General features: G+C 45.0%; 1 protein-coding gene and 1 long non-coding RNA gene across 2 annotated transcripts in view; both read right to left on the bottom strand.

The window, feature by feature from the left end:
• The window catches only part of LOC127488805 (probable ATP-dependent RNA helicase DDX60), a 95,026-nt gene extending 87,233 nt beyond the window's left edge, over positions 1 to 7,793 (bottom strand). The window contains 5 exon segments of the mRNA XM_070048221.1: positions 1,191 to 1,307; positions 2,852 to 3,193; positions 3,529 to 3,718; positions 6,338 to 6,407; positions 7,535 to 7,793. Coding sequence (XP_069904322.1) covers positions 1,191 to 1,307; positions 2,852 to 3,193; positions 3,529 to 3,718; positions 6,338 to 6,407; positions 7,535 to 7,793 — 978 coding nt within the window.
• LOC103346715 (probable ATP-dependent RNA helicase DDX60) overlaps positions 7,688 to 14,363 on the bottom strand; it is a 100,140-nt gene continuing 93,464 nt past the window's right edge. The window contains exons 35-36 of the long non-coding RNA XR_011378534.1: positions 13,868 to 13,931; positions 7,688 to 7,810 (exon numbers count right to left, since the gene is read on the bottom strand). This is a non-coding gene — a long non-coding RNA (probable ATP-dependent RNA helicase DDX60). The remainder of the gene's footprint in view (positions 7,811 to 13,867; positions 13,932 to 14,363) is intronic.

Here is a 14,363-nt window from a genome sequence, read left to right as displayed (position 1 = left end):
GGAGTTCCGAGCAGGAGAGCATCAGCACACATAGGCTGCCCTTTGAAATCAGAGGAACTCAGAGGATGAAATCGGCAGCCCTATTTCTACTCTGTGTGCTCCTGGGGGCCTAAGGAGCGGGGGAGGGCCACTGAGCCCCAGGAAGGGCTACAGGTTTGGGAAGGAGAGAAGGACAGGGTAACGCTTGAGCACAGGCTGTTAAAAAACCCCACCTATGTAAAACAGGAATGAGAGTGAGGACACGAATGAAAACCATAGCTAGAGCCACAGTGAACACTCCGCTGCAGCTCTAAGAGTCCCTCCCCTTCTCACAGCTGCTCAAGGAATCACCTGCATCTTTCTCCGTGCAACGTTACAGTTGGTTACTTGGCTCACATAGGTTAAAATTCCTATGAAAACAAGACCCCTTTCAGTCTTGTCCGCCACTGTAAGTCCAGCACCTAGCACGACACGTGGAACGATGCATCATTCATGTCACAAATATTGCTGTATGGTTAAGTGAGAGAGTGAATGCAGGGAGAATGGAGAGAAGATTCCAATGACATGGGGACTTTTAGTTCACCTTAGAATAGGGGACACTAAATATCTGGATGCTCATACGTGTACTGACTCCACAGTCAGGTGAACCCCGTCTCATCACCACGTCATGCCTAGTCTTCCAAAAACACTGTTCTATGGATTGTGGAACCACGTGAGATGGCATGATTCAGGAAATCAGAAGTACAGAGTAACCACTGGCTTAGGTTACCTTCCGGAGACGTTCCCAAAGGCCAATGGCTTCCTTGCATTTGCTAACCTCAAAGATCCCTTTCCTTTCAAGATCTGAACAATTCCCATCTTCCAGGAAGCCAGCACCCACAAGAGCCACCTCACCCATCACAAGAGTAAGCCCTGGGATCGTTAACATTATCACAGCACTGGCCTCTGGCCAGTATCACCACACATTGCATACAAAGTATTTTGTAGAAAATATTTTTTAACCAACTTCAGGATGTTTTGATAACAATTTAGCAAGACCCTTTCTGCCTCAGAGGAATGCGGCTTGCAAGAGAACACTTCCCAGAGATGGAAGGCTAGGGAGTCAGGGGGCGTGAAGGTGAGTGTAGGACAGGGCTGTTTGCTAGAAGCAATAGCCATCAAAGGTATATTTCCTACACGCTGAACTTTAGTTTTAGGAGCATAGTCATTACCTCTTTCTGCAGGTCTTCCACATTTAGTTTCAAATGACCACACACAGATATTCTTGCTTCCTGTGACTTTTGGAAAACCACATGGGCATGTAAGGCATGTCGCAGCTGTTTCTCATGCTACACACACAGATACAAAAAAAAAAAAAAACACGTATGTGTACACATCACAAACCTCTAGTTAAACTAAATACAAGGTGGAAAGTCATGTTTATTTGGCTACAGGAAAACAAAAAGAAAGCCATCAATTCAAATCAAATAAACTTCCATTATGTCTTCTTGAACTAATGCTGAGGACATTGCAATCTAACAACAACAACAACAACAACAAAAAACACTTCTACCTAGTTCCATAAAAGCAACTATTTAAAAAGTACCAAATGGTATGAGCACTGAGCCTTGAGACTGACACCCACATCCCACACGGGAATGCTTGGATCTGATTCCCAGCTCCAGTTCCTAACTCCAGCTTCCTGCTAATGCACACCCTGGGAAACCAGTGACGGCTCAGGGAACTGGGCTCCCGCCTCCCATGTGGGAGATCTGGATTGCATTCTAGCTTCAGATCAGCTCAGCTCCAGCCGCTGCAGCCAATTGGAGAGAGAACTGGTGGATGGAAGATCTTTCCCTCTGTTTCTCCCTCTCTGTCTGCTCTCTCTGACTCTGTCAAATAAATAAATAAAAATCTTTAAAAGAAAAAAAAATAACAAAGGAAGGGGGGGTGTGGGAGCATGGGCACGAGGGAGGGGAGGGTGGGAAGTATCACTATACTCTAAAACTGTATAGATAAAATTTGTCCATATTACAAAAACAAAAAAATTATTAAAAAAACTATGCATGTTCGATTTTTTGCACCAAACTTAGCATCTTTAATTCCATTTTCCACGAACATTTTGAAGAACTCTCCTAGGTAATACATATTCAAACAAGTACACATCTGAGTGTGTGTCCCTATGAGCTGTCACGTGCACACATATTTGTATAATTTATGCAGAAGAAACAGAATTTCCCACCTTGGTGCTCTCATGTCTGGTTTCTCTGGGTTCCTCCCCTCCATTTCTTCTTTCTTTTTTTCTCTCTCTCTCTCTCACTGTCCACTGAGAAAGGTCTTCCTTTTCCATTGGTTCACCCCACAATGGCCACTGCGGCCGGCGCACCGCACTGATCCAAAGCCAGGAGCCAGGTGCTTCTCCTGGTCTCCCGTGCCGGTGCAGGGCCCAAGGACTTGGGTCATCCTCCACTGCACTCGGGGCCACAGCAGAGAGCTGGCCCGGAAGAGGGGCAATCGGGACAGAATGCGGGGCCCTGACCGGGACTAGAACGTGGGGTGCCAGCGCCGCAGGCGGAGGATTAGCCTAGTGAGCTGTGGCGCTGGCCTCCATTGCCTCTTGCCCTTGAACTTGGCCCATACCCTTCTTCCTCATCTCACCGAATCACCCAAAGGCTTCATCCCCAACAAGAATTTCTCTCTTTGCCAAAACTCAGAACTCACTTCTACTAACTTGACTTGTAAAGCCAGAGCAAAACCTTCCTGCTTTCCACGTTAAAAGATTCCTTCAGAGCCTTCCTAGGCCCAACCTCTTGAACAAGGACTCACATTATCAGGGTTGTTTCTTCCACATTTACACAGCTCACTTCTTCTTAGGCAGTTCAACTTGACTTACCATTTCAAAGAATTGTCTGTGCTCAAAGCGACTTGAGGTATGATATCCATAAATTCTAAGGACATCCGACTCTAGCCCCAAGGGCTGTACTATATTGATTTTCTTCTGAAGAGCATGAATGATAAAAATGTTTAAAAAATCTGTTTGTCGAGCGGTGATTCCTTCGTCTGAGACGACCAAGAAATGCGGGTAGCATTCCTCAAGAAATGTGTTCCATTCTGGAGACAAACAATTGGAAAACTCGGTATGAACAGTGACATCAGTATTGTATTCTAAATGTTGAATCAGGGCAGTACGAAGGGCCAGAAAATGAGGCCAGTTAAAATATATATTTTCTGCATCCTGTAAAAAAAAAAAAGGAAACAAGTGTTAGTATTAGAGATAAAAAATGAGTGTCTAGTTATTTTTGTGAAGCTTATGGGAGTTACTGTGCTAACATGATAGAAAGAGCTAAGATGATTAAACATGTTCTACGCAGCCTCTACAAGTGTAAGTAGATAAGAACACACTCGGTGGCCATTCTCCTCTGTACAACATTTACTATTAGCCCTTTCGGCAGAGCCTCTAGTTACAGACTGAAGAAGCAATATAGCTAATAGTTAAGTAATGATGGGCCACGTTTCGAAATGATTGACTGTGTTTTCCAAGATGAGAACGGAGAACGAAATATCTGTTACCTTAAAAAAGACGATTACAAATCTGGCTTCCTTTTGAATGAAGTCGTGCAGAAACCGCTCCATAATGTAGAAGAAGTGGAGGGTTTGCCCCATCTTGAGGTTCACATGGAGAGCACAAGTGAGGAGTAAGGAATCTCCATCAATCAAAAAAAATTCAGATTCAACGAAGTCTTTCAGCAAGCTGACCCTCCTGAATAAAATACAGAACAGGCGGAGACTGTGGACAGAGCAGCAGCCGCCTCAGAGAAAACGTACAGTTTGATTGGGTGGGCAACTCTTCTTCCAGTCTAAGAAATTTAAAGAAAAAACTAAGCACAGATTTCTGTTATCTTTAACAGTTTTCCAGGGCATTGCCATGATTTTGATAATAGAATAAGCCCCTGGTTGGAGCCTGACATCCTAAGAGTGGAACTGCAACTCACTTCAGTGTACGCGTATGCTTAAATTTATGCAAAAAATTCATCTCCACATACATTTTAGATTGACAGGCTTACTGTTATGTACTTCAAATGTGAAACACTAAATCAGTCATTATCCTTGTTCAGTTATATGCTGTTTATTTATTCAGTTCAGTTATTTGCTTTTTAAGCTAATGTACAATCAACATCTGTGACGTCTTCACTCAACCCAGCAACAAAAAAAATTTTCTTTTTTTTTTTTTTAATTTTTTTTGACAGGTAGAGTTAGTGAGAGAGAGAGAGACAAAGAGAAAGGTCCTCCTTCCATTGGTTCACTCCCCAAATGGCCACTACGGCCGGTGCTGCACCGATCCGAAGCCAGTAGCCAGGTACTTCTCCTGGTCTCCCATGGGGTGCAGGGCCCATGCACTTGGGCCATCCTCCACTGCACTCCCGGGCTACAGCAGAGAGCTGGACTGGAAGAGGGGCAATCGAGACTAGAACCCGGTGCCCAAGATTTTTCATAACTTATATCTTCCCAGTGAGTCGTTTCCAAAGCTCATTACCCAGCCTCTCCCCTCAGAGGCAGCCACTGCCTTGAATTCAATTTTACTCAGTCTCACATCACTTTTTAAGTTCTTATGATGTATATTATGCTTAATTTGTAATTTTTATCAGAAAGGCATCCCACGCCTTTTCTGAAATTTCTTTGTTTAACTCAAGTACTAATTACGATTAAAATCCCGCATGTGGTTATAGGATGCTATGCTTGAACTACTGCACTGTGATGTGTACATCATAACTGATTCTGTGTCCTCCTTCCCATGGGCATCTGACTTGTTTCTATGCATTTTTTGATACTGCCAACTGTGCTGCAAGGACTATTCTCATAGCTTCCTGAAACACAGGTTTCCTCAATGCCCACTCGACTGAACTCAGGCAAATGGAATTACTGAGTTGCAAGTTATAGGGTAGCACCAAGCGGTTTCCAAAGTCATCATAGAGCTACACAGGCCTTAGCAGGTATCAGAAGTTATTCCAGCTACATCTGGTGGTGTATAAAAACAAGAACTGCTAGGACATGGGTTGTTACTAGATATAATTCCTTTTAATTAAAGGAAAGCATTTGGCCTGTTAGGATGCCTATAACCTACATGCGAGTGCCTGGATTTGAGTCCTGGTTTCAGCTACCAATTCCAGCTTCCTGCTAAAGCACACCCTGGGAGGCAGTGGTGATGGCTCAAGTAGCTGGCTCCCTGCCACCCACACGGGAGACCCACACTAAGTTCCCAGCTCCCAGCATTGACCAAGCCCAGCCCGGCAGTCCCAGGCATTTGAAGACTGAACCAGCAGGTGGAAACTAACTCTCTCTCTCCCCTTCCCCCTCCCTCTCTCCTTCTCTCCCTCTCTCCCTCTCTTTTCCATCCTGCTCCTCTCAAACTAAAAACTCAAACACAGTAGGAAAATGTTAACTCTATGTATTCTTTCAGAATTCACTTTCCGCAAATTTCAACACATAATGTTTTGGCTAAGACCAAATGCTCTGGATTCTAAGCCTGCTCCTACGTGACTTTAGACAAATTGCTTGTCTATCCTGTGCTACAGTTTCTTGACTTGCAAAAAAAAAAAAAAAAAGAATTCAGAACAGCTAATCCTTCAAACAATTGCTGTGAGGATTAATGAGATAAACATGAGTGGTTAGAACCAAAATATGCTTAGGCCATAATCTATACTTAAAATATGCTTGTTATAAAGAATGTTTTGAGTTTTTATTTTACTTTGTAGTTGAATACAATTGGTATTGTAGTATTATAAATTCCGTTTTGATTCTAAACTTATTCTATTGTAAATTAATTGAGAAAATTGGAATGAGGCACCAAATGCCAAGATTAGACTCAATAAACCACCAGTGGCAGGAACATTTTTACTCTCTTCACTGTGGTGTGCAAAGTCCCTAGCACATTAGCAAGCACACACAAATGGTTGTCAGGAAAACAACACAACACACTGGCGTGGTGCAGTCATCGTTGCTGATATTATAGAATGTTTAACCAGTGGTCAACTTGTGCCAAAGTCAGTTTCATGAAACTCGCGCAATGTTTTAAATGGAATACAATGTTAGTTAAACAGCTACTTTATTATTGTGCAGTATTAAAAGAAAATTGAGTCTTTTCTCCACTTATACCCCTCTTCAAATTCTTCAATAACTTACTCCTGGCTACCGAATGACTTAGACCATAACATTTCCCAAGGAAAGATTTCTCTATTTTTAATAACATTAACTGTTTACCCCATTGGAAGGTTATACAAAACAACTTAGCAGGAAGAAAATTTAAAAAAAAAAAATACGCCATGCAGAGGAAAATAACATGTCGTGATGTGTGACTTTGAACTATTTGTGTTATACTTACTCGGATTTTGACAGGTGGGCCCAAAGGTACCTGGAGAGTTTCTTTAGAATTTCCCCACATTCAGTTAATCCTTTCAAAATAAATAACAGAGGTTTAATATTCATTTTTTTAAAGATTTATTTGTAAGGCAGAGCAACAGAAAGGGAGGGAGAGATCGACCCAGGAGCCCAGAACTCTGCTTAGGTCTCCCACATGATAGCAGGGGCCCAAACATCTGGGCCATCTTCCATTGCTTTCCCGGGCACGTTTGCAGGGAGCTGGATTGGAAGTGGAGCAGCCAGGACTCGAACTGGTGCTCACAGGGGATGCTGGCATTGCAGGCAGCAGCTTAACCTGCTGTGACACAACACCAACCTCTCATATTCAGTTTTAAAAGACAACTTCTGCTGATAACTTTGACTATATTTGTATTTTATGCAAAGCTGCAAACACATCAATGGAATGTTCCTAAGAATGTGAAAGACACATCGCTGTCTCCATAATGACAGCCTGCCTACCCCACTCACTAAACAGAATGATTGTGGGCCAGGACAGCCAAATCGTACAATTTTGAAATTAGCTTTTTCATAAATTCTCAGTCACAAATGAATTTTATGATATACATAAATCTTTAAGAAATCTGCAAAATACAAATGTAAACAAAACTTGAGCAATGTGCCACTTCCAAAGTTAATTCATGTGAATATTTTATATGGAGAGACACACACACAGAGAGAGAGATGTTAAATAAACAGTTATATAAATTTCTAAATATCTACATCTACCTTCAAAAGTTCTGCCACGGTGCGGCGCTGTGTCGCAGTGGGCTAAAGTCCCAGCCTGCAGCACTAGCATGCCATCTAGGCATCAGTTCGAGTCCCGGCTGCTCCACTTCCCATCCAGCTCCCTGACAATGCTCCTGGGAAAGCAGCAGAGGGTGGTCCAAGTGCTTAGGCCCCCTGCACCCACGTGGGAGACCCAGAGGGAGTTCCTGACTCCTGGCTTAGTCTTGCCTATTGAGGCCATTTGGGGAGTGAACTAGCGAAAGAAAGATTGATCAATCTCTCTCTCTCCCCTCTCCTTTTCCCCATCTTCCACCCTCTGTATCTCTTCTTCTCTGTTGTGTCATTCTACCTTGGAAATAAATAAACAAATAAATCTTTTCCCAAAGAAGAGGAGAAGCATGAAAGAAAGTCACATGCATGGGTAATCCCTCACCTGATTCTCCCAACTGACAGCTGTTCTCAACTGTAGCTTCAGCTCCTGGAGGTGTCTCTTCATTGATTTCAAACTGCAGTTGCCTGGAAGTTGGCTCTTCTACGATGCCTTCTGAGCTCAGGTCATCTTCTTCTTCAAATTGATCAAAAGAGGACACGCTCTCCGTGGTCTCACTGGCTTCAGAGCTATCATTTTCAGTGTCACTGTCACTGTCACTGGAGCTTGACTTTTCACCTGCCACAGCAGGTGCAGTAGCCATGATCTATAAAAGCAAACCTATTAAGCATTACCCATTTTTTAAAAATAAGATATCACGATAGTTCACTCATTCAACAGTAACATCTGCTTTATTACTTCTCTCTCTAAATCTTCCCAGTTCGTATTTACCCAAGAGGATATTTTTCACAATCCTTCCCCCAAATATGTTTGCTGCAAGTCATTCAAAAGAAAATGGTGTGGGGAAGGCACTGTGGCATAGCAAGTTAAGCTGCCGCCTGCAGTGCCAGCATCCCATATGGGTGCTGGTTCAAGCCCCAGCTGCTCCACTTCTGATCCAGCTCTCTGCTATGGCCTGGGAAAGCAGTGGAAGATGGCCCAAGTGCTTGGGCCCCTGCACCCACGTGGGAGACCCAGAAAAAGCTCCTGGCTCTGGATCGGCACAGCTCTGACCATTGTGGCCAACTGGGGAGTGAACCAGTAGATGGAAGACCGCTCTCTCTCTCTGCCTCTCCTTCTCTCTGTGTGTAACTCTGACTTTCAAATAAACAAATAAATCTTAAAAAAAGAAGAAGAAGATGGTGTGGCACCACTGCATGGCACAAAACACTTCTGAAAATACCTGAAGCTGCTTCAAAAAGCCTGTGAAAAATTGAACGAAAAGGACTTTTTTTTTTTTTTTTGTAAAAGCAATGAAATCCATGCATGGTTTTTTCATAATAAACATTTCCCACAAACTTTTTAAAGTCCTCTCATGCATGAAAGTCACATTTACAGAGAGAAAAAAATAATGTCTACAGAAGGATGTGAAGCAAGAAATCTAGAAAATGGTAGAAAGTTATGTTCGCACCTTCCTTTTGGAAGAGTCTCCAAAGACAAATTCGCAGCATTTGAAGCGTTACTAAGTCATACTCTCTCTCACAGTTGAGCGCACAGTCAGCCAGCTTACACTGAATTAGCATCCAACTAACATTAGGGAGTTGTTGGTTTCTGCGCGCTCAATGACTTTTGGGGCGTCCTCAGCTGAGGTTCTGAAACGCGCACTCTCTTACTCGAATCAGCATATGTACCCTCGCTTTCTGTGTCCTTTCACCAGGAAATACTGCAGGAGCGGCCCCAGCAGAGGTGCCAACAGTGAGACAGTGTCTTCTGGCCAGAAGAGCTCATCACGACATTGTATACTGAAGCACTCCTGCTCTCAGGAATTGAGGTCATTCTTAAGTCCAGGCACTCTACTGCAGGATGTGGTCATCCTAATTGGGCTCTTCATTGCTGGGTCAAATGCCCACCCCACTTTAAATGGCCTCTTGCAAGATGACCCCAAGGGAATGAATTATTAGCCGTGTGGATACTAAGCCGTGGACACCTCTGTGGTGCACCTCTGTGTTGGCTCTTCCTCTTGCTCCACCTCATTCTTCTTGACCTTGGATTTCCTGAAACTGCACATCTTAATAAATTATTAGCACTTTTTTTTTTTTAAATCTCAGTCTCTGCTTTCTTGGGAACCTTGACCAAGAGCATTGAGATCAGGAGTGGTCACTGAGAGTCTGTCTTCAGGATTGAATCGTGCAGCTGGATCCCTCCCTGGTGGAAGGTGCCCCGTTGCTGGAGCTAAGACAGGCGCCCATAACCTTGGCACACAGCAGGATCACAGTCACTAATGCTGTGCTTAATTCTAATGAAGCACAGGTGGAGGGTAAGGCACTGAAAAAAATGCTTTAGCTGCAGCGCTTGAAAGTATGGGAGCAGGGGCCGGTGCTGTGGCGTAGCAGGTAAAGCCACCACCTGCAATGCCAGCATCCCATATGGGCGCTGGTTCGAGCCCCGGCTGCTCCACTTCTGATCCAGCTCTCTGCTGTGGCCTGGGAAAGCAGTGGAAGATGGCCCAGGTCCTTGGGCCCCTGCACCCATGTGGGAGACCTGGAAGAAGCTCCTGGCTCCTGACTTCAGATCGGCTTAGCTCTGGCCATTGCTGCCAATTGGGGAGGGAACCAGCAGATGGAAACTCGCTCTCTCTCTCTCGCTCTCTCTCTCTCTGCCTCTCCTTCTCTCTGTAACTCTGACTTTCAAATAAATAAATTTCTAAAAACAATTTATGGGAGCAGTGATGATTTTCTTCCATCCATAACAGCAGAAAATTTTCACAAAGAAACATAGATTGAGGGCATCCACCAGCCAACTTAAGGCATGTCCTGAAATTCAGAATACCTCAAGACAGATTTTTGAAGGCAGGCTCTCCTCTCCCTATTGCTCAGGGCAGAGTGTGATGAAAATCATGCTTAGAATCTCATACACAGCCTTGGCAAGTGTCCATTTTTTTTTCTTGATAGGAAAAAAAAATGTAGGATGGGTATTTAGGTCAATGATCTCATGCATGTTGAACCCCCAATCCCTCAAAAATTCTCCAGGCTGATGAAGCTGCCTGCCCCCTCTTGCCAAGGGATAACAGCCTCTGCTCGCTCCACGCCAATGAGCCACGCCACCAAATGAGGTTCACTTTCCTGGAGACCTGTCCCTACCCCTTCCACCGACTCCAGGCAGTCACCCAGAGCTCCTTCTTAACACCGCCTATGTGAAAAGTGCAGTCCCTGCTCTACGAGGAAATAGCTTAGCTGGCCGAGGGACTGAGGGGCTGGCTACTGCATTTCCTCAGGACTGAGGGTGCCTTTGCAAGTAGATCACGAAGGTGCTGAACAAGGGATGCCGGTAGCAAATATAAGGCTGAAGGGGAGAATTCATGGACGTGAGAGCAGTGAACAGCCTACCGAAAAAATCAAGCAAATGGATGCCCATTCAAGCACACCTGCTCTGTACTGAAGCACATCACTATAGCCTCTGGCACTTGTCATGGGGCTGCCACACTGGTAAATCCATTTGTTTCTTACTCCTATCCATAAAGAAGATAGAAAGTAGCACACATTCACCTAGGAAGAATGTCAGTTTTTTCTCAGGGCTCTGTTAAATTCCCTGTTCACTACCACAGTACAGCAGGTACCTTGACCAGCATGACATTTCAGAGAATATCATGCTGGCTTTCTGTACTGATGATTTACCATGCACTATTAGGACACAGTTCTTTTTTATTTTATTCATTTAGTTGAGAGATAGAAAGAGAGAGAGCACGCACACATCCACCAGTTCACTTCCCAAATGCGGGCAGTGGAAGGGCTGGGCTGGGTAGAAGCCAGGAGCTAGGAACTCGGGCCAGGTATCCCAAGTGGGCGGCAGAGACCTAACTACTGGAGTCATCAATGTTATGTCCAGGATCTGCATTGGCAGGAAGCTGGAAACGGAAGCAGGAGCCAGGAACCACACCCAGGTCCTCCCGTGTCGAACGCGGGTGTCTTAACACTGTGCTAAACACTCATCCCAAGACACATTCCGTGAGGCTCAATTGCCTGCCACAATCCTTCACATGTAAGCATTAGGATCTCCAAAAAGTTCATGGAAATAAGTATTATGAAAAAAACTATGCATGGATTTCAAATATCTTGTGCCAAAACAAAGTGAATTTGAAATTCCGTTTTCCACAAAGTTTTGGAAGTGCCTTCACACATGTGCCTTCACCCCCTTCTCCTCTCTGATACCCACAGTCAATCTCTATTGGCTTCTGTCTTGCATAAACTGTTCCCTTTGTGTTCCAGGCTCGACCATGCCTGCTCTCTCCTGGACCTTGTCTAAAGGTTGCCTCCCTCTTCCACATGATCTCCTCCCCCACTTTTTTTTACCTGGCTTCCTCCCCTTGGTGTCTAAATATAGCCACAGCTACTCCATCCTATAATAATCCCACTGCGACCTCTGTTCTTCTCCTCAATTTCCTTTCTTTACCTCGCTTTCTTTACCTTTCTATCACTCTCCTCCTGAATGGCAACCCAGCAGCTCATGGTCTTTCAACAGAAGTCCTGTGCCATCATCCATGTCAATGAGCGTTGGAAGGATCTTATGATTCCTCACCCAATACTATCATCATCAGGGAGAGTCAATGATTGCATAACTGAGAAATCATTTTATCTCTCTGTGTCTGAGTTCCTTTGTCTTTAAAATAAAAAGTTAAAAACTAACTTCCTTCTAAAAGCAAAAGTGTATAAATAGAAAATGGGAGGATGTAAAGTGCTGACCATTTCTGCCACAAATCCATAAATGTTCAGCACTTCCTGGCTCTTTCTTTTTCAGAAAGTAAAGTTTCCTATAAATATAATTTCATCTTGATGAATACCGACTTCATTAATTAACTTACTCAATCATCATGTAGGGGACATTTACTATAATGTCAGACACTATTCTAGGCAGTAGCCTTGAAGACATCAACTCCAGAAAGGGCGTGGTCTGGAGAAGCAGAAAGATAAGTTAGCAGATGAATCACAAGGCAGCATGAGTGCTGTGGTATAAGCTAGGGGACGGATCTGGCGCTGTGGAAGATTAAATCAGGAAGTGCTTGGGACAGCTGAGTGAGACTTATCAGGTTATGCAATATTCGAACTTTAGCTTGAAAAGGTATTAGAAGGTTGGTGGGTGGGAGCAGGATAAAGCATTCCAGGAAGACAGAACAGCATGTTAGGAGGTCAACAGTTAGGAGGTCAACAGGAGACCTGAGAAGGCAGAGTTGGAACGAAGCACCTGCCCTGAGCTTGCTCAGTGTGAGCCTCTAAAAGGGAATCAAAACCCTCCCTAGTCTCCAGATAGAACAGGCATGAATGATTCTGTCAAGCCCACTCATGAATTCCATCAAGAAGGAACCATACTCAGACATTCACATTTGTCTGCACCGGTATGACATGTACAATCAGCAGCTTCCAGGGTGGGCATCTGACCCAGTGGCTAAGCCACCACTTGGGATGCCCACAGTTCATATAGAGCACCTGGGAATGAGGCCTGGCTCTGCTCCTACTTCCTGCTTCCTGTTGATGCAAACCCCATGGATCAGCACCTGACGGCTCAGGTAGCTGCGTTCCTGCCTCCCATTTGGGAGACCCGGATGGAGCTCCCAGCTGCTGACCTCAGTCTGGCCCAGCTGACCGCTGCAGGCATTTGAAGAGTAAGCTGGCAGACGGGAGTTCCCGCTCTCTCTCCTTTCCTTACCTCTCAAATAAGTAAATAAAGTTTTTTAAAAATCAGTTTTCCTCAAATGCCGCTTCCCCTCACATTATCCCAACCATAGAACTAATGAAAGACACTATAGCACGTAATCTCATTGATGTCTCCTTCTCTGCTTTTTGGTAAAGAAGCATTTAAATTTGGTATTTTGCACATATCAGTTCTTGCTTTAATAGAACAGTCTGTGGTTTCCTACACATCCTCTTGTAGTCCTGAGTTTTACAGGGAAGTAATCAGAAGATCGGGGAGGTTTTCAGCTTGTCCAAGGTCCTGCAGCTAAGAAACAGAAGAGCTGAGTTTCTCCGATCCAAGCCCTCCTTCCCCACACATCTTCCAATACCACTTGTGCTTCTTAAAAGTTCAGTAGCCCCTGGGGCTGGCACTGTGGCACAGTAGGTTAAGCCACCACTTGTGGCACTAGCATTCCATATCAGAGTGCCGGTTCAAGTCCTGACTGCTCTGCTTCTAATCCAGCTCCCTGGTAATGAAGATGCCTGGCCCAGCCCCAGCTGTTGTAGTCACTGGGGGAATGAACCAGAAGATAGAAGATCTCTCTTTTAAAAAATGCATTTATTTATTTTAAAGGCAGAGTTACACAAAGAGAGGAGAAGCAGAGAGAGAGAGAGAGAGAGAGAGAGAGAGAGAGGTCTTCCATCCACTGGTTCACTCCCCAGTTGGCTACAATGGCCGGAGCTGCCCTGATCTAAAGCCAGGAGCTTCTTCCTGGTCTCCCACATGGGTGCAGGGGCCCAAGGACTTGGGCCATCTTCTACTGCTTTCTCAGACCACAGCAGAGAGCTGGATCAGAAGAGGAGCAGCCGGGACTCAAACTGGCGCCCATATGGGATGCCAGCACTGCAGGCGGCGGCTTTACCTGCTCTTCCACAGCGCCGGCCCCAAGATATCTCTCTCTCTCTCTCTCTGCTTTTCAAATAAATGAAATAAATCTTAAAAAAAAAAGGTCAGAAAATGCATGCTGTCATTTGTTCCCCATTTCCTTCACACAGGCACCAAAGCCCCTACCTGTGGTCTGTAGTTCTCCCTTCCACGTGCAGCAGCCAGCAGCAGTTACGGGGTGCTGTGGGACCTGTGAACACATGCGAGGGCAGGCTGAGCTTCCTCCTCGCTCAGGAAGAGCCTTGGTGCCACCCTCTGCACCAGCTGAGTCACCAAGCTTTAAGTTTCGTTTCCCAGAGAAGGTACAAGACTGAGGCTGTATGCCTTATCACAGATTCCCGGGGCTGTCCCATGTATGTTGCCGATGCCTTCTAGGAAAACGCACGTCTCTGCCATTGAAGGCAAAGGTCGAAAGCACATGCACACACAGAGAGAGAGAGAGAGAGAGAGAGAGAGAGAGAGAGAGAGAGAGAGAGAGAGAGAGAGAGAACACACACACACACACACACACATGTCCCTGCCTGACCTGCAACCTGGTAATGCCCAACTATTAACTACTCCAAAGATGAGCTCAGGGCCAGCGCCGTGGCTCACTTGGTTAATCCTCCGCCTGCGGCGCCAG

Source organism: Oryctolagus cuniculus, chromosome 8 (genome assembly GCF_964237555.1).
Source record: "Oryctolagus cuniculus chromosome 8, mOryCun1.1, whole genome shotgun sequence".
Lineage (NCBI taxonomy): Eukaryota > Metazoa > Chordata > Mammalia > Lagomorpha > Leporidae > Oryctolagus > Oryctolagus cuniculus.
This window is presented reverse-complemented; position numbering and strand designations above follow the sequence as displayed.